At 43.3% G+C, this 23,105-nt stretch overlaps 1 protein-coding gene across 4 annotated transcripts; it reads right to left on the bottom strand.

Annotated features, from left to right (window-relative positions):
- Positions 1–406: 406 nt before the first annotated feature.
- pde7a (phosphodiesterase 7A) lies at positions 407–22,232 on the bottom strand. 4 transcript variants are annotated; one of them, XM_084939261.1, is made up of 13 exons: positions 21,089–22,232; positions 9,888–9,948; positions 8,387–8,419; positions 7,120–7,209; positions 6,389–6,552; positions 6,212–6,275; positions 3,820–4,016; positions 3,358–3,489; positions 3,148–3,239; positions 2,876–3,020; positions 2,693–2,789; positions 2,508–2,588; positions 407–2,405 (listed from the first exon to the last, which is right to left on the bottom strand). In XM_084939261.1, exons 1-13 carry the CDS (start codon positions 21,224–21,226, stop codon positions 2,131–2,133), a joined length of 1,569 nt encoding a protein of 522 aa, XP_084795387.1. In that variant the 5' UTR covers positions 21,227–22,232; the 3' UTR covers positions 407–2,130. The 4 variants fall into 4 exon arrangements, with proteins under 4 accessions (XP_084795387.1, XP_084795388.1, XP_084795390.1 ...); XM_084939262.1 differs by lacking the exon at positions 8,387–8,419; XM_084939264.1 differs by lacking the exon at positions 8,387–8,419 and having other exon boundaries at positions 7,120–7,206.
- Between the last annotated feature and the right edge of the window lie 873 nt (positions 22,233–23,105).

The raw sequence follows: 23,105 nt of genomic DNA, 5'->3' as shown, positions 1-23,105 counted from the left end.
TCATTGCTGACTACGTCCCTCTACGACCACAGTGTACCCATCGTCTTGTGTTTGCTTCCAGCAGGATAACACACCATGTACAAAGCTCATATCATAAACTGCCTTCTTGAACATGACAATGAGTTTACTGTCCTCGAATCGCTCCCATAGTCACTAGATCTCAATGCAACAGAGCAGCTTTGGGATAGTGAAGCAGCAGATTCACAGCTACAGTGTGACGACATGAGGTCAACGTGGACCAAAATATCTGAGGAATCTTTCCAGTACCTTGTTGAATATATGCTATGGGTCGTAAAAAGGGGTCGTAACCCAGTAGTAGCAAGTTGTACCTCTAAAAAGAGCTCGAGTGGGCCTACCGGTTTCACAGTTTGCCAGATTATTTATTAACTGGTGTAAAACTCAAGCATTTGTCAACAACGGGTTTTATTATTCAAATTGTAACTGCAACAGGCATGTATCAAAAAGGTCAATACAGCAAAGCCTTTACAAAATCTGGCTTGACACTGAAGTCTTCCCAAAAAATGGCTGTCGCAACAAATTGTAAACAGTTTTTGTCAACAGTCTTACAGCACTTAACAGCAAAATACAAATCAGCTAAAGTAAGAAAAAAAGCACCTGTTATCTTTCAAAATGTATAAACACAAACACAACTTGTGGCACTACACAGAATCAAAGTAGACGAACCAAACACGAAGAAATGGAATGTTCAAATTCACTCGACAATTTTGTTTCCGTACAAAAGAAGAAGAAAAGATAGCTGGAGTTGTTCCTCGCAACAAAAAGGCAAAGGGATCGGACAGTGCATCAAAAGACAAGCACGCCATGCACTTGATGGGAACAGGAGTTGGTTTGGTCACTTAGCATAGTTTGTGCATAGTTGTAAGGCATCAGTCGAGCAGTCCTTTAGGTTTCATGTGGCTGTGAGACATTCTGAGGAGAGGGAGACTCCTTAGCTAGATCCTAACCACCCAATAATAATAATAATAAAAAAAAAACTTGCATTATCCTCCTCCCCTTTTACAAAAAAGAAATATATTTAAAAAAAAAAAAAAAAAAACGTCTGCAAACCCTGAGCGAGTCGAGTTGCGTGGAGTTGACTTCCAGGTGAGATGCATGTGCGGTGACTAACCACCCTCCAGTCTGGCAGGGAAGGTTCCCACCCACCCTCACCCCACTGCCCCAAGTTTAACCAGGACTGGATGATGTGGAAACATCAGAAAGAGACTATTTCCTATAATACCTTCACAGGATGTCTTGGAAACAAAGCTGCTCATCGAACGCCGCTGTTATTCGGGAGTGCAGGAACACATGGTAGAACAGGTGGAGTCATTTATGGCATCTGGTGTGTCTGAATAAGGTTCTGCTCATGGCTTTGACAGGGGGTGGGGGTGGGGTGGGAGGGGTAACAGTTCAAAATGAGTGGTTTCTTCACATTTGTGCTTCGAAGGCAAATGTGGGGCCGACGTGATTCGTTTCAGTTCGACGGAAAGATACAAAACAAACAAGACGCGTAAACAGTCTTCGTAGAGGCAGCAAAAGGACTGGGCTTGTCACATTTTTTTTTTCTGTTGTTGTTTTTTTTACATGAGGAAGAATCTTCAATACCAATGCAACAACGGCATTACTCCAAAGTCTTAGAAAGGTCTGAACACTCCAGCTGTCTCAGTCAATACAGTTCAGATCATTCTTCAAATCTTTGTTTTCAAATGGCACTTAAAAAAATACCAGAAAAGGTCTTCTTCAGTTCTTATACTGCTTTCCCCTTAAAGTTCACAAACTTTAACACACAAAAAAAAAAGGTGGTGTGTTCAGTCAGTAATGCCAAAACTACAGTGGACAAATAAATAAAGCAAATAAAAAGAAAAAATACAGCAGTAGCCAAATGAGGTATCTATGTATTGCTCTATGCCAAAAAAAGAGGAATTAAAATTAAATAAATTAAGTAAAATCAGTGGTTTATCAAGATGGGAGGCCAAAGCAACAAAACATAAACTAGGTGTTCGGAACGGGTGGGGCAGCGGCGTGGCCGCAAACCGCTGGGTGCCCCACCCGACCCCCTCAGTGTATTGTGAGGCCCTGAGGCCCCCCAGGGGTCACGAGGTTGAGGTGAAATGGCACAGAAGGAGTGTGTCAGGATTCTCTGCTTCCCTGAGGTATTTCTTTGGAGCTGGTTCCTCCTGCGGTCGTAGCTGTGCTGCCGTCACTCGGCGCGGTGGCAGCGTCTCCTGTGTCTGCGCAGGCCGTGCTGGGCTCTGCCTCCTCGGAGACCGGAGCCGGCTCCTGCTGTAAGCCTCCCCAGCTGGCCTTGTTTAGCCCCATGTGACCCAGCATGGTCTGGGACAGACGTGTGTCACAGAAACGGGCCCACTCTGCAAACAGCGGCTCAGCCACATATGTCATAAAGCCTGAGGGAGGAGAAAGGGTAGCAGATGCTGATTAGGACGAGTATTTGTATTACACGCAAGCCATTGATAACGGGGGAATAAAAACAGAGCCAAAATCCTTGCCTATTTGAATGTTGCCGACTGTGTTCATCTCTCTGTCGCAAAGTGGGCTGACTTCAAGTTTGTGCTTCTTCTCAATGTCTCCTGCAAGAGTGTAACAAAGACTTTAATAAACAAGAAGAAAGAAAGGACCTCCAATCTGGAGAAGAAAGAGCAAAACAAATAAGGGAAAAATATGGACAGATAACCTTGTTGGAAGAACTCCTCTGTCACTTTCTCACTCCACTGTTTGCTCAGCTCCCATGGTCTGCAGGGGTTACAGATATCTGCACACTTCAGGGCCATCTGCATGAATTGGAAAAGCAAAGATAAATATGACCCTGCTGTTTGCTGAGATGCAGGAGCTTTGTTTTTTTTAAACCAACACTGACCTGCAGGACGAAATGACGATGGCTGGCGGTGCTCATGCACAGGTTCTCCTGGTCCAGGTGCAAGCGAAACCTGGACAGGTAGTCATTCTGCCTGCTGATGTCCGTAGCCAAGATTAAGGAACCCAAATCCCTCTCCATGTTCAGCCTGAGGTATTACAAAGCATGTTTGTTTAAGAAAGCAAAGAGCGGTCTTATGAAAGAACTCCATTTCTGTACAGCCTTGTAAGTGGCACAGTTTGAGTTCTCTTTGTGTTTCTCAGTGTCAGACTGACCTGTCCTCAGCAGGCAAATGGGAGAACAGCCCAGTCTCTCTGAGCAGACCCACTGCTGACTTCCAGTGGTGGTTTTCCAGAACTGAGGTATTCTGGGTGTACAAACGAGAAATTGTGTGTGCACGTTAATTTAATACATCGTACAACATCCTTCACTGAAGTCTTCTAATAAGTTAGGCAGGCTAAAGAGTGACTGCTTTGTTGCCTTACTCTATAGAGTGTGGCAAGATAGTGGTCAGTCTTGATGAGGAAAGGCTGGTTGACCCCAGGATGGTCCAGGTCATGGGTGGCAGCTGCTAAGAGTCCCAGTAAGATGTCTTTGGAGGTCAGAGACTTGGCAAGCTGCAGAAAAAATAACGCAAGAAGGGTTTAAAATACAAGAATGCCTTCTCTGAAGAACTCTCAGCTCTGCAAATAGCATACTTTTATTCAAAATCTGTCTGTAAGAGCACTTATTTGGATGCATTATCAAACGCACATCTTAATGGTAGCATTCACTGGTTAGACTGAAAGAAGCTGATGAGGAAAGCCTGTACTGTGAGTTGAATACTGTTGAAGCAAGAAACCTTGGCTATGCAAGAAATTTTTTTAAGAAGACCTTGTTGTGGCTAGCAAAGGACTGGGTGAGAGTTAGCTACTTAAACCCAAAAGAGCTCAAGTGTTTTGTCTCACCATGGGCTCTCGCAGGTAGCAGTACATGGCCTGTGTGACATCTGCAGCATGGACAGCGTTGTGGTACGGGTTGTCGCTGTGGTAGTCCTCCTGAACCATGACCAAAAACCTCCAGAGTTTGACCATGTCCAGCTGGAAGAGCTCCACCAGCCCATACTGGTTCAGCAGGTGGAAAGTCAGGGTGATCAGGCTGTTTCCTGAGCAAGAAGTCAAATCAGAATGATCACTCTGCATTCATCCCTTAAGTTCACCTATAAAAGCTGCAACTGAACGCTGCTGAACTCAACAATAATCACTTATATTGCCAGTCTTTTTTTATGGATGCATCCATTTTTCCTAATTCTGCCTCCACTACACCACCTCCTCCTTCTCTGTCTAATTTTTAATAGTTGTGATTCTTACCACTGCAATCCTTAACTCCTGCTTTTGAAGTTTAACTCGGGTCAAGTCAGAGACGGGTCAAGAACATGTCTTAAAGCTGTTTTGATGATTGGATTGAGGTTACCTCAATTATACAGTGCAGGATGTGCAATTATATACATGATAAGAATTTCTTTTCATCCTCATTACGAGAGTGGCACTTAGTGGTTTTACAAATAAGAGAATGTAGAAAAAACGAATTACTTTTGTTTACCATTGACTTCCTGAACTCCATTGCTGCAGTCTGGCTTTCACACAGACCAGCTGCCCCCCCCCCCCAAAAAAAGGAGTATGATGAAAATACAAAGCACAATCTCTGAAGCTCCTTTCACACGTCAGCTTAAGAGAGTTGGAATATTTTCCCCCGTTATCCTTTCTCACATGTCGTACACAGCAGGAAATTGTCTGCTTCAGACATGCTCTCACTACAGGAAGTACTCCTGGTGGTTTGCGCGAGGGATCTTACTGGACGCAGAGGGGAGGAGGCAGCGCACACGTCACACCTGCTCGCTAGCAGTAAATATGCCAGAGTATTAGCTGCGCTATTTGCACACTGGTGCAATCAGACATCACATGGACACTGTACTATGCAGCCCGCAGATGAAAAGACCTGCTAATGGAGAAATGACTGACATTTCTCCCACGCACCACTGCCGAGTGCTGGAGTATGTCCCAGCTGTCATACAGTAAGAGGCGGGGTACACCCTGGACAGCGCACCAGTCTGTGAGGTTTAGAGAAATTCAGGGCTACAGTGCATGTGTGAAAACAGCTTATGGAAAAATATTCTTGAGGATTTTAGAGGTTACAGGAGTACACACAGAAAGGAGGAGGGGCTAATTCAGAAGAGTATGCACTTCTATCCTATTACACAGATAAATAAATATAGGGCCTCCACACCAATACACTTAAAATAATTTGAGTTTAGTTTAATACAAATCTAAATAATACTGCACTGTATATTCATTTTCTGTCAAGCCTGGGCTTTGCTTAGACATAAAACAGCTGATGTATATTTAAAGTAAAACAGTGACATAGCTGCAGAGCTAATCCTAAAACTGTGCCAGGTATCAGATAGATGGCACCAGCACCAACACTTTAAATCTCAACCAGAGGTCAGGATTCACCAGTCAGTGTGCACGACAATCAGCCACAACATTAAAACCGCCGACAGGTGGAGTGAATATTGATCATTTTGTTACAACACCTTCAGTGCTGTCATTCATGTGGGTGTTACTTTGATAAATGCCACTCGTGAAACATTGTTTCAGAGTCAGAACACGCACACCTTTTCTTCTTTTTACTTGGTCCCTTTAAGGATAGCCACTGAGGATCATCTGCCTCCATCTTACTCTATCCATATCTATCCTCATGTGTCACACCAAACCTCTGCAGGTCCTCCTTCACTGCATCTGTGGTCTCAGTTTTTTCCTCCTGCCAGGTTGCTTCTTTTTCGTCCGACTGTCACAAAATCCTTTTTCAGTATATCCATCATGCCTTCTATTTGCATGTCCAAACAATCTCAGACTTCCCTCTCTAACTTTGTATCCAAACTGCTCAATCTGATCTGAAATCTGCCTCATTCCCAACAAAAGCATTTTCAGCTCTGCCACCTCCCGCTCGGTCTCCTGTCTTTTTGTCATCCACCTTCACTCTAGTTCTTTCACACCCTCCACATTGTGTCGATCTGGCCTCTAAAGTCACGCAAATTTTGTAATCAGACTGCAAGTGTGAGGCTCCATGTGGATGTAGAGTGGCCATTACATTGCAACAACAGCGCACGCGTGACATTGTGCCGTCTGTGTCCACAACAGAGTAAAATCTTCACTTTGCACGTCTTGTGTCCGTTCCCTGATGGCTGTTTTTGGGTCACAAGGAGGAACTGCGGTTTTAACGTTGTGGCTGATTGATGTCAGTTAAGGCATCATGGCATTTAGAACGTCTCATAAGTCCTACAGATTATATTTTACCTACCATTTGTCAACCTATCGAAGAGGAAAATGTCAAAATTCCAATTCCCGACTTTTTCCAGCATGCACTATGATAGAGAAAAGAGAGAGTTTTACGTGAGGTTTGGAAAAAATAAATTATAAAAAGAAAATGTGCACTTCTGTTTTATTGTGGTGCCAAATATTACAAATAGTCCCATACTCTAGCCTGTCCAGTGTAATCTTCATCGAGGATGTGGAGGGGTATCTGCTGGGGGACTCCTCGCAGCAGACGGGACGAATGCAGGTATCTCTGGAAGCTGAGCAGCCTGTGGACCCGCCTTTCAGGATCACAGCTGGCCGACGTGGAGCCGCAGCCCAGCCGTGCTGCGCACACAAACACACAGACGCACACGATATTTTACAAAGGATACAACATCTAAAACAGACGACAACATTGGGGCATGTTCATTTCTAAACCTCGTTAGGCCTGGAGAATTACTTGGCTCGGACAAGCTTGGTGGGGATCTGACACCAATACAGCAATACACAAACAGTTGCTGCTGACACAGCCGCCCACTCGTAAGCCTTTCGTCTGGGATCACACAGCAGACATGCTTTGTCAGTGGTCTCTCTCCCTCCCTCTCTCTCACACGCGCACACACCCCACAAAAGGCACTGTGTCTGAGTAAACTGTCGCTGCAATCCAGAAACACGTCAGCGTGAGGTAGGATTAATCTTGGGTCAAAAATGTCAACAAGTACACTCAAACGTTTTCATTGAAAATGAAAGTGGTGCTTTATCGTGCACCTGTAAGCCTCAAACAAGGTTTATAGTAAGGCACACCTCAGAGACAAGAACACAGGCGTCTTTCAGTCACGCAGGACAGGGCTAGTCTGTGACTCCTACCGGGGAGGCTGGTTTTTTTAGTCAAGATGCTCGGGCTGTACTCACTGTGAAGCGTTCGGAAGTCGATGCACAGGTACGGGTGGGAGCTTCTACGTTCCGGTTCAAATCCAACCTGACTTCTCACTCTCACATCTCCTAGAAGAAATCAACACTTATTTCCTCAAGATTCATACAGCGTGAAAAGAAGTCCAGAAGTGCATCCAATTAGTAATCTTTTGGCGCTATATCCTGGAGTTTATCTTGCTTTAGTGACACAAAGATGGGCTTTACCACATGACAATGTAGTAAATCTTCTTTCATTTGGATTTTTAAGAAGCTGAAACTTACTCTGGTTTTCTGGCAACATCCAAAGACAGAGCAAATATTTATATCTTACTTACTTTTCTGTTATTATAAACTGTTATTTCTCCCCGTGTTTCTTGCTACCTGCCCTTTTTAGTAGCTTGTGCTTAAATTGTTTTAATGTCAAACACTTTTACTTCACTGTCATAGCCTCATAGCACTGAATCCTAACAAAATAATCAACAAAATCTTTCAAATTTGCTTTTTTCTAGAAAACCTACAGAAAACCATTTATTATACCTCAGAGTGTTGACAGAAAACCTACCCCACCCCCTCCCCAATCATGTCTCAGCTTTTCTAAACAATTAGGAAATAATCCTTCTTATGTGAAGCTTTGGAACTAAATCGTGACGTGTGACAGGACGCTGTGGTAAAACCCATCATCTCTGTACTCCCCAGCAAGCTAAAACAAGCAAGAGATTGTGAAAAATACTATTTGACCAAGACCCAGTGTGGACTATCCATGTGCGGGCACAGTCACACACAAGCACACACTCCCATGTTCCAGAAGAGGAAACTCAACGGACAGACAAGTCAAACAGCTGAGCATGCAATGCCATGTCAGGGCAGTCTGCTCTACTATTAGTACTCCGAGCCACTGAGAAGGATCTATAGCCGATCTGTGACTGGTTTTAGTAGTCAGGCAGAGAAACAGAGACAGGCTCCAAACTCAGACCTAACAGACGGCGGCCGGCCTGCTTGCTTGCTTGTAGGCTGCAGTCGAGAGCAGTGAGAGCACAGTGAGGTGACAGGATGGTGCTATGACTGATGCAGCAAATGCTAGTGTGTTGTTCCAGGCAACACTGTATGTACAGCAAGACTCTATACTGCAGTATACTGATTAAAGGTGCGATGGTATGCTTCCAGCATAGCACTTAAAATTGTGTCACGTGTGCATCAGTTTATCAACAACAACAACAACAAAAAAGCAGTCACACCAGTGTGTTCCCACAACCACCTTGTTACTTACTTGCAAACAGCTGTTTGAATACTACACAAGCTCCTATCAAAATACCAAAAACTAAGAATTACTATTCACGGCATAGTGGCGCCAAACATTACTTTGAAAAGCTATTCATGAATGTTTAGTTTCGATTGCACAATATGAATTCTGCAAAAATAAACAAAAAACACCACAATTCATGCACTTTTAGGCAGTCGTCATATGCCCATATGTATGCACATCTGTCACATCTGCAGATGCAAACACACGTGCTCGGGCCCAGAGCGCGTCTGTCTGCGCGAGTTTGTGTGATTAGTGCGTTTTCAGTGTCAAAGGGTCCACGTCTCCCCTGTGGTGCATTAGTGCTGGAGCTCTGGGGTGAATGTAGGTCATTGTCATTATAACTGATGAGGCAAAAGCTCTGAGTCCTGCTATTTGAAAGCACATCAGCATTAACTTGGCAGACTGAACCCAGGCCCAGCACCCGTCTGCATTAGCGTGCCTCTCCTTACACTTAATTTAATCTGAAAATCTACACACACAGATGCTTTATGCCTGTGACATATGAGACTGCCATCATACTTAGCTAAGTAAAATGATTAAAAAGCTAAAGCTCCTTCACTCAGCTCAATGAAATGCTGTTATTAAGACTAGACTAGGCAGCAGTCGACTCATGATCATGCCGGAAAGAAACAAAGTATGACAATAATATGTTGTTTTTGTTTTTTTTTCACATAAGTCAAGCAGTTCAAGAAAGCCACCAAATATTATGAACTGCGTCTAATACTGATAGCTCCCTGCCCGCTCACTACATTTCATAGCAGCAATCTAAAATGTCCAAGAAGAATACAGACAGGATAACACTTCAAGCAATTCTACTCTTCTTCTTTGCTGCTACCTCCCAGCCAACAAGTATGATATGAGGTGCCAAAAGTTCCATGCAAGACAGCATCCTTGTTTAGTACACATACCTCAGGGGTATAACCAGGCTCTAATCGCACCATTATCCCCAGTAACCTTATTGATTACGGAGCTGAACTGGCTGCTTCCTAGATGCACTTGACTCCATCTGCCTGGCAGAGCTATGAACCTTCATCCTCACATCCATTTTCTAAACTGCTTATCCTCTTTAGGGTCACTGAGTGCGAATGGACATGCACGAATGCACGCATATGTACACAAAAAATAACCTCAGCCAAAGACGCTTTAGTTTATTTACAGTTAAAATAAAAACCGTATGCTCATCACATATCTGATTGAACTTTTAAGACTGAAGACTACCGATACACATGCATGCACGCACGCACGCACGCACACACACACACCCTGAACCCTATCGTGACTTAAAGATTAAAAAAGGCCAGGGATTGAAAGGATTCTGGACATGCCCTTAAATGTGCATCTCAGTGCTTTTATTTTAACAATAAGAAATTGAGACGATCACAGAGAAGGTAAACCTTCCGAGGTCTCCAAGTAGTGGGACTGTGTCTCTACTGTGTGTATGTAGAAAGAGCAGGTTAACACTTACCTAGCATACGAATATACAGCGCTGTCTGGTCAGAGCTGTCGTAGGAGATGGCCCCTCGTCTCTGAGCGGGAGAAAAAAACAGAAGAAACGAAAAGAAAACATCAGCTATTGTTCAACCGATACAGTGCAACGCAATTACAAATACTGCCGAACAACAAAGAGGTCCCGCCTGTCCAAAACCACGTGTGAAGTATAACAGTCCTTGATCACCAATAAAGACCAGTGGTGCTCAAAACATCACTTCTTTTTATTGGTTCAATAAATAATTGTAAACCTGAGCCCTGCAGCTGTTTTCTTACTATAACAATCGCAGTGCAACAACAGGCGCAGCCCAAAACACTTCTATTTTTTTTTACATTTTAATGCATATGCAGGACTTGATAAGAGGAGGGTGGTGTAATGCTTCTGCTGCAGGTTCTAATCTGCAGTGTATACTCTGTACACTCTGGTGTTATACTGATAAACATGCTCTAGCACCGTGTCATCAGCCTGATTCGGCACTGCTATCAGTCATGTGAGAAACACATGTGCTATTTGGGGACACACGCACACACACACAGACACCAACAGTATTTTTTTGATGTGTGAGGTTCTTATGCAACTTAAAGATTTGCCTCAAAGCATAGTTTGAAAATGCAGAAGTATTAAAAGTATAGATATATTTTCTAAAGTTATTTATTCTGATGTCAGCACGTGAATGCACTTTGAATTAGTAAAAGTGACTATGGTGGAATTGACAGCTTGTACAGATGTGACGGACCAGCTAGCAACAAGTCAACTTATCAGCTTAAGAGTCTAAACTCAGAGCTTCTGGCAGCTGCTTCATAAAAGACTTTTTTTTCTTCTTCTTCTTAAAAGCAGTTACAGGAAGTGTTTAGTGGCCATCTGCTAACTGTTTATTCAATAAAGTCTGAGCTAAATCTAGATTTGGACATTTAATTTAGACTTTTTATTCCATGTCAGAGTGTGCCAAGGAAAAAGAAAATGATGAAAAACCTTTTCAATGCAAGACAAAAGCAGAGGGAGCATTGTGCGTAAATAACATTAAACAACACTCAGTCCTTTCTAAATAGTACCCCTGTGTTAGGATTTGGTCTATGCCTTCCATAATCCAAAAAGCACACTTTAAAGCAGTGGACTAAGACAGGCCACAACCAGACTTGCACTATGATGAATAAATCTTTAACGTGCATTGAACGACGGCCATTCGTTTACTTAACCGTCATTCAGTTCAGGATGGAGCCTATCCCAGCTGTCAACGAGCAAGCATTGTGATACACCCTGAACAGGTTGCCAGTCCATCACAAGAGGCAAACAACCAATCGCACCCACATTCACACCTACAGCCAGTTCAGAATCACCAGTTAACCAAACGTGAGTATCTTAGGACTGTGGGAGGAAGCAGGAGGACCCAGGGGAGATCCCACACAAACACAGATACCCCTCCCCATAAAATAAAAAGCACATCAGGGAACTTTACTTATATTATTGTTCCTTGCACACAGAGACAGAGAAAGAGTTTCATGAAATATACTGAAATGCAATTTAGTATCAATTTCAAAAGCAAAATTAACTTCACTGCACAAAACTCTTCTGGAATATCACTTTTACTGCTTACTGTAACCCACGAACATGAAATACCACGTAAATGCTGTAACTTCCTGAAATACTTCTCTCAGTCAACACTGGGTTCAGCATCACATCCAAACAAATCACAATACCATTTCCTGTAAAGTAATGCACTTGACGCATCATGTTTTAAAATATGTAAATACTTCCTCAATATGCGTCAGCAGTGCAGCAAACGGCTTTGGTACACGGGCTGCAGATACATTTTTAATGCATTGGGGAAAAAAGAAAAGAAGAATAAACCAGAAAAGAAGAATAAACCAGGAAATAAACCATTTAGGTTATTCAGGTTTCAGGACCTTTTGTGGAATTCCCAAATATTACATTCAATTTGAATAGTGCTTTTATTGACTATGGAAAGCAAATGAGTTGAAGAAACATTGAAAAATGTTCCAGCAAACCATGTTTACTTCTTTATCCATGCATCCATCCATTCATCTTAATTGCTTATACAACTTAGGGTTGCAGGAGGTCAGCAGTCTATCCCAGGGTACACTCTGGGCTGGGATAACAATCCATTAGAGGATAAAATTTTTACTTTTATTCTCTGCACAAAAACAAAATCCAGTCCTAACTAGTATTCCAGTGCATGAAGGCAGCTGCGACAATAGTGTTACTTGCACAGCAGTAGCTGTAGCAGGCACGACTGCCGAAACTACATATTTGCTCTGTTGACAGACAGCTGCCCAAGGCTACAGTGAGGTGCTGGCTCACCTCTCTGTGCACTTTACACATCCTGGCCCCCCTCCAGGTCAACTCTTCACTCACCCTAATGGGGCTACCCTTGTCTAGAGTTACCCCTTTCACAGAGATCCTGCATAACTGGAAGATTACCTCACTGATTGACTTGGTGCCAGACTTACGGCTCTCTACTAGGACAAACTGTTTTTAAAAGGAAGATGTTTTGGTCCACTGACAACCAACCTGTTCCCTGTATACAACTCTAAAGAACAAAAGGGCCTTACTGGATCCTTAACCCTCCAGGTTAACACAGGGCACCCTTCACTCAAAGCACTCAAAGCATATTTTTATATAAAGGAAAGTTATAATAAAAATAGATTTAAAAAGGCAAAACTAGGTAGCTCTGTATTATGGTCCACAACTACAGAGTACAGCAATGGGCTTGATAAATGTGTCTAATCTGTGGCCATTTAACAACAGCCGGCAGGTCACACCAAACACAAACACATGCAAAAACACAAATGCTCTGGCTTGTACACTCATTACCTCATATAATTAGGATTACTGTGAATCTTTCACACACACAGATATACACCTAACAATGTCTGTACTCTAAGCTCATGACAGCCACCAATCCAAAGCTAATATTTTACTGCCTAGCAAACAGCTTGACTCAGGGTGGGTAATGTGCAAAGCTGTATTTTAGTGTCAACAGGCCTCTGTGTTTACACATGGCGCAGTGTTTAGTGTGAGCATTATAGATTGTGGGTATGTTATGCACGGGGCTAGTGTGTGTGTGTGTGTGTGTGTGTGTGTGTGTGTGTGTGTGTGTGTGTGTGTGTGTGTGTGTGTAAGATGGGAGTTGGAATAGGCTACAACACGTGTGGGAACTGTATAATGCTGGCTAAGAGTGGGTATGAAGAGTGACCGGCCCTGCTAACACAGCTAGCACCAACAAAACCTTTTACACACACACACACACACACACACACACACACACACACACACACCAGCCAGTTGGCGCTTTCTGCCATGACCTCCCTTGTACAACAAGTTGGCAAGAGCTGCACTTTGTGTATGTCACATTCTCACTGTGAACAGAAGGGAAAGTCACATTTTACCCTTGAAATGGCTAGCCCACAACACACCCACACACACACACCCTCACATACCCTTGACACGCCTTGCTGCACCAACACACAAAGCCAGACAACCATGGGCCTGTCATGGTCCAACAAGAAGTTAAGTCACTTTTTTAAGCTTTGCGCTTCTGGCATTTATGCTTCACAGCTGTGACTGAGATAAGAAGACAGATGCAAGATATCAACTGAAGAACTTGAGCTAAATGTCACATGCACACTTAATTTATTAAACTACTATTAGATTACTATGACCTGGATGACTGAGAACCTACACTGATTTATTAAAGTTTAAAGAACAGTGTTTATTCACTTTAATTAACTACAAAATTGAAATTACAACATATAAAAAGAAGTCCAGCACTGAGCTTCTCTTTGTTTTTAATTGGTAATTAAAGTTTTGTTTTATTTCTTACGGTAGTTTGAGGGTTTTTTTAAAAAAAATTAGTTAAATGGGTCAACAACCTTTTTTTTTTTTTTTTTAATCAAGGTTTTAGAGACTGAAAAAGCATTAGTGCACATTATGCAAACTATATGGTGCACACAAGAAAAACAAGATGTCTTGATTTTCTTGCACGTAACAATACAAGCCTTAGAGTGGCAGGTAGATACTAAGTGAATGCCCTTTTTCATGTCATGACCAAAGCTTGCTTGATTTGTTTCCCAATGACTTTAATACAGTTAAAGTTACTCCGAGCTGCTTCGAGCTGTCCTCCAATCAACTGCAGCTTTAGAAACTCTGACTTCACTCTGGAGCAGTGCCAGTTTGCATTTGACCAACAGCCTCAGGGATGAAACAAGGCAGAGCCCAGATTAAAATTTCTTGCAAGTTTCTGTTCCCCCTTAGCATTTTCTTTAAACATTAGGTTAAAGCAAAACAGGGGTGTGATGGGTGAAACGTGACTCACTGTGCTGGAACGCCATGAAGTCACCATCCAGCCATTTCTGGTGTGTTCAAGATAGTTTTACACAACACTTTTGTACTCTCTCCTGATCACCCCGAGCATTATAGCAGTGATACGTGTGTACAGGATATGCTAATCTTGCCATCTAGAATTTCTAATAACTTGTAATAACTGCAAATGGAGTGAGTAAACACAGTGTGAAGTTGTTAGCTTTGCATAAGGAGGCAAAATGAGGACAGTTACAAGTCCAGATGGCATGTGAGTGAGCAAACATTTACGTTAACAAATCACCACACAAACAACAGGGCTGGCCACACCTTCAGTATATAGACATCTAGTTTAAAGACTAGCTGGCACATGTCAATCACAGAGCCCCTATGAAACAAAACAAATAATTATATTTTAACAGCAAAAAATGAACCCCCTTCTACCCAGTTCCCACTTGCTGTTAAAGAACCTGTAAATAATGACAGTTGCTCAGGTCTCCAGGCTACTCTTGCCCAAAAACACTGAAGAATGAGAACATGGAGAGTTACGCAAGTCTGCATGTCAAAAGGTAGATTTCATCAGCTAGTATCAGTATTTGGTATCAACGTGGCTGGTTGTTACAGAAGTACATATCACTTCGATCACTGGTCACTTCGTTAGGTTCACCTGCTCATCTACTCAGTAACATAAGTATCTCTTTAGCCAATCACGTGGCAGCTACACAGTGCAATCAGGAATGCAGACATGGTTAAGATGACCTGGTGAAGTTCAAACTGAGAATCAGAATGGGGAAAAAGGTGATATGAGTGACTTTGAACTAGGCATTTTTTTTTCATAAACTGCTGAATTACTGGGAATCTGGTGTAAACCACATGTAAGCATGGAGGCGTCCCAGCTGGCATCAATGGTCCAAGCTGGTGGTGATGCTCTATAACGGTATGGGGATATTTTCTTGGCACATGTTGGGCCTCAACTGAGAATTGTTTTTGCTGATCATGTCCATCCTGTTATGACCACAGTGTAGTGTTCTCGAACATGACAACAGGTTCACAACAGCCTCCACTGTCACCTGATCTCAATCAGATAGAGCACCTTTGGCATGTGGTGGAATGGGACATTCTCATCATAGATGTGCAGCCAACAAATCTGCAAGCAACTATGACGCTTCATCTCAATATGAACCAAAATCTCTGAGGAATGTTTCCAGCGCCTCGCTGTATCAATGTGTCGAGGCAAAAAGGGGCCCAGCCCAGTACTAGCGAGATGTAACTAATAAAGCGTCAGATGAGTATATATAGAGATATTTACCAGTAAAAAAAACTAAGCAAAACAAAAGACAAAATAAAGGAAAAACAAACTCTACAATGCCTTTTGCAGAAATATTTTCGGTAACTTTTAGATCAATTTATCAATTTTTATACCAAAGGGATTGGTATCTTCACTCCATTCCATCAAAACACTAACTGAGGGAATATTTTTTTGGAAGAATCGGTGACTAAAGAGACTTGGGACATCGTAGCAAAGATGCACCGAAGCCGTTCTTGAGGCACATGTGAGCCTAACATCTTACTAACACGCATGTTGGTTTTTCCCTTTAATTTGCACCAAATCTTCTGAATTATACACTTTATTAAGACTTAAATGAGTAACAATGACTCCTGCTGAAGGTTTTTTCAACTTACTTCAACATAGCTTTAAAAATTTAACAAAACTTCTATTGCTTTCAGTGCCTTTAAATGAGTTGCAGTCTGTTGGTTTTTGATTGTAGCAGTCTGAGAACAAGCTAGCTTTAGTTCTGTTTGGCGTTTTAACCACTAGGCCTAACAGCGCAACCATTGTTCTCCCTGCAATTCCATCTAAGCTCGTTTACATACAGCTCTGTTTCTTATCTCGGCTTAGCGCCACTGCCTTGGGGCACAACACTCAGGTTTCTGAGGTCAGGACCTAATGTGAAAACTCCTCACTATGTGGCTGACCCCCAGGGCTTCATTGTTTGTCATTTTCTCACCCGTATAGTTAAACAGACACTAAAAATATCAGAAAACATGCAGTATGATTAATGCATGCAGAATTAACCCAAAACACTCATTTCAAAACACTCAGAAATTCAAAATCATTGCTCAAAAAGCACTTTCACCAGAGCACCGTGAAAGAGCAGATACAGATGTCTGATGCCCTTTCAATGGCACAATCGAATGCAACATTCTCACACTTCCTGATTTGAAACACAGGCCTAAAACTGGCTTTTACTAGGTTATAAAGATCTTAGAATTTGACTTTAACTGAGGACCTGCCTATTCCAGTAAGCAAGTCAGCTGGGGCCAAGCAAATGAGGAAGCCAGCAGTATTCCAATAAACTGACATATCAAAAAACAAAGCAGTGCACGCACGCACACACACACACACACACACACACACACACACACACGTAAATGCTCGAGATAAAAAGCAGGTGGACGGGATTTTCATAAACCAAAAGCTTCCTTCTGACTTATGGCCTCTTGCAGCGCTCTGCTGTGTGGGACGCCAAATTCCAGAAACTGAGTGCTAGCCTATAAACACAAGCAGATCTGGAGTGTGTGTGCGTGTGTGTATAATATATATTTTAGCCACTACATACACTAAAACCCTGGATAGAGTCTACCTGCTGGAAGAGTGTTTTATGAGTACTGTGTCCACTGTGACGCACTCCAGCTGCAGTTAGTTTTTGCGAGACGGCCGCTGCTTTGGAGGAGAGGCCTGGGGTGAATTGGCCTGATATCTTGGCCAGCAAATGATGACGAGTGTAGCAGTGAGCAGTGTTACAAGGCGGCATGCCTGTCAAGCAGTCATATATCCACAATCAGTGATTTTTTTATTGTTATTTAACTTTTAACTAGTCGCCAAGTGTGTCATAAATTCTTTTTTTTTTTTTTTTTTTTTTTTTTTTTTTTTTTACACCGAGTGCTTAAAAGGGCCTTATATACACACACACACACACACACACACTGTAAGCAGTGCTCTATAAAATAAGTAGAGATAGCAGGTGGGGGATGGGAGACTTGTGCTTCATATTCTCACAGGCCGTCTACGCTGCACAGGAATTTCATTCATCTCAAACATCATCCCCAGGCTCTAATTGCCTCTCGGGGCCAACTTCATGCCCCGTCCCTCCTTAGAGCCTTCTGAGGAAAACAAAGAAAACCCAGGTCACCAACCAGCGCGATCTGTCTGAGGTTTGAAACCAGTAGCACTGAGAAATAGACTCCCTTCCTGTATAGGCGCATACGTCAATAAAGCCACAGTAAATAAGAATAAAAATCAAGCAGCGCTGATGTTGTGGCTGTCGATGTGCATAGCCACACTCTCGTGGCCGACAGCACTCGACACTGCAGCACAAAAACAGATCAGTCACGTGATAAGAGGGGGCCCCTTGCAGAGACAGGGAGACAAATAGAAAGGGTGAGGAGTGTGTATGGTTGAATGAAGACAGGGTGCAATATTTGGCTCCTCTTTATTAATCAGCGGGTTAATAAACACCCGCAATCCCCCGCCTTCTTATCGGCAAACAGCACAGTGCATTCCAGCTCAACTGTGTGAATTCAGCGCGAAAAGTTTTGGCGGCGCAGGGGTTAAATGTTTTTGTGAAAGGTTGTGAAACACCAGGCTCAGAGTCTGAACGGCTCCTTCAGCATTCTTACCACATCCTGAAACGACGTCAATCTGATGGCACTGCACAGGAGGAAAAAAAACAAACAAAAAACCTTATCGGTTCAGTAAAAATCAACAAAGTAACTCCCACAAAAAAAAAAAAAAAAAAAAAAAGCACGGCACTGTATTCCCTTATCGACCTCTCCACAGAAACACCCACAGCAGCGATGAAACAAGCAGTGCCATCCTCCACCCTTATGCACGGGCTTCTCATCATCATCATCATCATCTCCTCTTGTGCGTAAACATCTCAAATGAGGAGCCAATCTCGGATCAGCAGCCACTACAGCACTGATGATATCTCTCACTGTGATATGACGAACTGATAGCAGATCAGTTCTCCCAGTCTAAAGCTGCGTTCCTCCCTTTATCACCAAAAATCATCGGACTGCTCAGGCTTCATCAATACTTCATCAATACTCCGTATTTGTTTATTGGCTCTGCAGGATCTTTCTTTCTGAAAGTTTAAAGCCTTATCGCAACCGTGTGACCGTGCGTTACTGGCAGCAGCTCACGACAGCCAAACAAAAAGACGAGAAACTCTCGTTCCCACCCTGTGCATCATCTCTTAATATGAGATGTATGTAATAACACAAGTAACATACTGTCAAGCTGTGTGCAAATGCATTTGTGCTTTGTAGTTTAGATGAGAACCACATGACTCTTTGCAGCGTCCTCCTCTTGGTCCTTTCATTTTGCATCAACCTAATCTGACTTATTCGTGTCTTTGGTTCTCTCTTTTTCCAAGAGAAGCCAATGCGACGCCATATTCCAGGAAAATTCTAATTCATCTTTCATCTCACTTTTGGGATTTGATCAACTTACAACACCCATTGTGCTAAAGACAATGGACGCATTGTAATGGATAAATGGGCCCCGTTTATTTAATGCCGTTGCTGTTTTCAACGCCTCTTCAACGGCATATTTACACCCAATCATAACAATTCCACAGTCACAGAGTGACATATTCTTCAGAGACTCCGACCCTGCTCTTTCGTCCACTGTTTACGAGAGGAAATGTCTTCATCGGCGAGGGAAGGGGAGGGGTGCATCGGAGAAAGAGAAAGAAAGAGAGGGAGCTTGTGAGCGAGCGGAACAAGATAGCCAGAGAAAAGAAAAGGGACTGAGACTTCGACCATCTGTGAGCCTGGCAGCAAGCCAAACCACTGCCCACAGAGCTGAGGCCCATGCCTAACTGCCTCTTTCTGCAATGGTAGTCCAGCCCCGCTTCCACAAACAACAGGCCTGTGGAACCACACACAAAAACACAGCAGCCACCAAGGACAAATGCACCCTTATGGTCATAAATAGGGCCCAAAAAACAATATTTGTAGAAGTGTAATTGCTTGGTGACAAAGACTGAGTGACACTGCCGTATGCAAGCATGTTCACCCAATTCTGCCGATGTTCACAAGGGATAAAGACAAATGACTACAACGTAGGCTGGTCTCAATGTTGTCTGCAGTGTTTGTAAGCCTTCTCCAGTTCAACAATAAAAAAAAAAAATCAGTTTTGTTTCATGGGAAATGATTTTAACACTAAACAGTGCACTTTTTATGACAAAGAAGCAAAGGCTGTGAAGGCAGACCGGCCAAACTGAGAGATCAACGTGAGCAGGAGACAGAACGGCTTCACGGATTCTGTTTGTATACATAAAAGGAACAATGCAGCATTATACTTATATTGATTTCCTTATAAGGATTTAGGATTTCCCCCAAGGAACCCTCCTTTGGACTATGGTCCAGAAACCACCATTGTGCAAGGACAGTTTGAGGATGTTGGATTGGTTTTATGAAAAGCCTCCTGACTGACTCAGAGAGAGATTTTGCACAGTGTGTTCAGAGAGTGTTATTGAGTGACCACATGGTCCAGCCAACTTATCCAAGATTGCATGATATTGGTCACCAAAGGACAAACACTAATGACCCAGTGAGAAAAAAAAAAAAAAAAAAAGAGTGCTGACAACAGGCCTATGAATCGGTCTTTGAAGGGGCTGCCTGTGAGGATGGATGTAGGCTCAAAGCAGAGACACACATGGGTGGATATGTGGAGCAGGGTCCTGTACAAAGAACTAATGGATGGCCCATTGAAGAGGACGCTCACGTAGTCATAGACAGTTGCTTAATGCTCAGTTAATGGGCTGAGAGGTGTCGTGCGACACCGTGGGAGTTTCTGTTCACGAGCAACTAGCAGGATGTGACCCCAACGGCACGAGAATACACCCCGCTGCTACTTTTGTCAAGAAACACTGAATCAATAGTAACGATGCTTCCCTTTTTAAAAGGAGCGACACCGTGGAGAAGGGACTTCATTGACTGGTGACATGACGTGCAGCTTTTTGTTGTGAGCTGGCATAGCAGGCACATGCGTTGATTTAACTAGTGCGCTGGACAAAGGCCAAAGAGATGGTACCATTACCTCAGACACATGCTCAAATGTGGTTCAGCGATTGGCTAATGTATTCAAAATGCACTGTGCTGCCTGCCAGTGTCTGTGTGTACATGGCAGTCAAGCAGAACATGACCCCCGCCGCCCTACACACACACACACACACACACAGGCTGTTTTGAGAAGCAAGAGAAATAAACAAAGGCAGGCTCACCAGAGGGACATTTTCAAGAATTCAACACTCTGAGAAAGTAGGAAGTTCAAGCATGACTCAATGATTTAAGCTCTCCTCCCAGCATGTTAACATAAATAACTGTGTGGCACGTTCCCTCTGACAAATCCCAGGAGTGAGCCGGTACACCTCAGCATCATGGTGCTGAGGAAGGCTACAAAGTTTAAGCTGAAGAGGCCTTTATCAGGGGGAAACATACACAAATGTAAAGTTGGCTTTGGGTGATGACTTGCTGTGTGTCTTAGGCTCTTGAAGATAAGAATATACAGTATGCCTCTGATGGAGAGCTCTCGCAGTGTGTGTGTGTGTGTGTGTGTGTGTGTGTGTGTGTGTGTGTGTGTGTGTGTGTGTGTGTGTGTGTGTGAGAGAGATGGGGCCTAAATATCCAGCAACCACCTGCAAGATTCCTGTGGATTATTTATATGGTTTCTGAAAATGATGTGGGTTGTAAGATGCATGTGCCCCCCCACAAAAAAAAGGAAAAAAAAAAAAAAAAAAAAAGAATCGAGCCCACTGTGATCAGATGATAGGAAATGATACGTGTTTTACCTGTGACAGCTGTCTTGGATCAGGAGCCCCGAAGAGAGAAGAGCTGGAGCTGAAACTAATGGCTCCCCTTCGGCTGAGGACATGTTTGGGAACCGGCCTGTCTAGAGGCAAAACCGGCAGCTGATAACATACTTCCATTGAATAGTCAGGGCTGAATCCGGATCAAAAATATAGAAAAAAAATGAAATATTTAATGGGAAAAAAGACAGCAGATGCAGATTAACTAGAAAATCTGCCGGGGCAAGAAATAAAAGAAAAAGAAAAAAAAATCTTTCACTATTGTGGAAACGATCTGATATCGAGCTGCAAAGTATTTCTGTTCATCATGAGCGACTTAAAACTTGTGCAGATCGCCTTCATTGATGCTGCGTCTCATCTACCTCCAGTTTTACCCCCTTTGGTGTCATTCTGTCAGATTTAAAAAAAATAATGATAATCATGCTGCTGTTGCATTTGCCTCTTTCCTTCTCATTTTACTCAAATCCGGGCCCACGGACGACGAGACCTTCTTGCCATTTTCTGGGTCTTTATGAAATTGCTTCCTCATTTTCAAAGCAGAAAAAAACGTCCGCTCGCTCGGCTTTCGTGGCGCTCGCAGATCCGCATATCACGTATCCCGGCGTGTAAACAAAAGGCACGACCACTTCCAAAAAATGTCATCAACATATCATGTTGTATGCTACGCCGGCGGACGAAGTGAGGCAGCTCCAGGATGTGAGAGCTCGTCGGTCGTTGGCCCGGAGGACGAGGAGGAGGAGGAGGAGAAGGAGGAAGGGGGGGAAGGCTTTCTCTCATTCACACTTTATACCGCCGGCGAGATTTTATCAACACGTAGGGCTTCTCCGTCTTTTTATCTGGAGCTGCATGATGAAGGAGCAATTGTCTAAATTCGCCGCTGACCGTAAAGCACGAAGTGTCTGGCTCAGAGAGGGGAACCCCGATGCTCATTTCACTCACTGCGACTCCGCTGGGTGTAAAGGAAACATAGCGACGCGCACTGCAAATCTGGCAACCCTCTCAAAAAATAATAATAATAAAAAACAAAAAAAATTAATACCCTACGCGGCGTTTTTTTCACTACGACTACCTACCTATCGTCCTACACATTAGCCTACTTTACGCTTTAAGAGCGTACACCACCTGCCAGAGATGGTGCTGTTGGAGCGAGCAGAGGGGAAAAAAACCGCCCTTGTTTTAGCTCGACCAATGATGTGAAAGCAGCTGCTCCAAGCTACACGTCGATTGGACAGTGGCGCTTAGACGGTATAGAAGGACAGCTATGATTAGCTGTGAGGCCAGGGCAATCCCAAGACCTATATGAGCAGTCGTTTGCAGACGGCGTGGACTTTCTCAAGGGTATTCCTCCACAACGGGGCTTGCCCTGCAGCGGTCGACATCATTGCCTGTGATTACCTTCCTCTCATGAGTCATACTACTCTGGAGCTGAGACTTACCGGGAGTTTAAAATGCAGCCTAAGAACAGCTGCAAAACCTTCATCTTTTGTTAAAGAGTGGCCATATATGAGTGCATGTGTTGACTGCGAGACAAAAGGAAATTCAGTACAAAAGGATGACTTTGAGTTGAGTGTTTTACTGTCCGCGTGCATTGTTTGGACCTTCTGTCTACCCCAGATATCTCTAACACACTTGGCAATTCATTATCTTTCACTATACAGTGTAGCTGCAATTGCTCAAATCAACCCCTAAGTGAAAAATTACTACATTCACATTTTCACTCGAGGTTTCTCCGCCATGCCCGTGTGCTCGGGGACAATGGGTGTGCCATGGCAACAGCCAGGCCCAGTGCCAGTGTATGTATAATCCCCTCCATCCCCCATTTTCACGCTCCTGAATGGTCTGAATGCAGTTCCCCACAGCCGTACCCCCCACAAAGAGAGGTCCTGGCATCTTTTCCAGGCAACTAAGGCAACACTGCAAAAACACAACAACAAATGTGTCATAGACAGTAGCAGGAGACGACGGAGTACCAGAATACCTAACTCAAGCATAGCTATTC

The sequence above is a fragment of the Perissodus microlepis genome, chromosome 9 (assembly GCF_051167445.1).
Source record: "Perissodus microlepis isolate ML-2025 ecotype Zambia chromosome 9, ASM5116744v1, whole genome shotgun sequence".
Lineage (NCBI taxonomy): Eukaryota > Metazoa > Chordata > Actinopteri > Cichliformes > Cichlidae > Perissodus > Perissodus microlepis.
This window is presented reverse-complemented; position numbering and strand designations above follow the sequence as displayed.

Coding starts and splice junctions, on each gene's coding strand:
- pde7a (XM_084939261.1), bottom strand. CDS start 21,226: ATGGAAGTATGTTATCAGCTGCCGGTTTTGCCTCTAGACAGGCCGGTT. Junction 6,553..7,119: donor CGACTTCCGAACGCTTCACA/GTGAGTACAGCC, acceptor TTGTGTGCGCAG/CACGGCTGGGCTGCGGCTCC. Junction 6,276..6,388: donor ATTACACTGGACAGGCTAGA/GTATGGGACTAT, acceptor TCTCTATCATAG/TGCATGCTGGAAAAAGTCGG.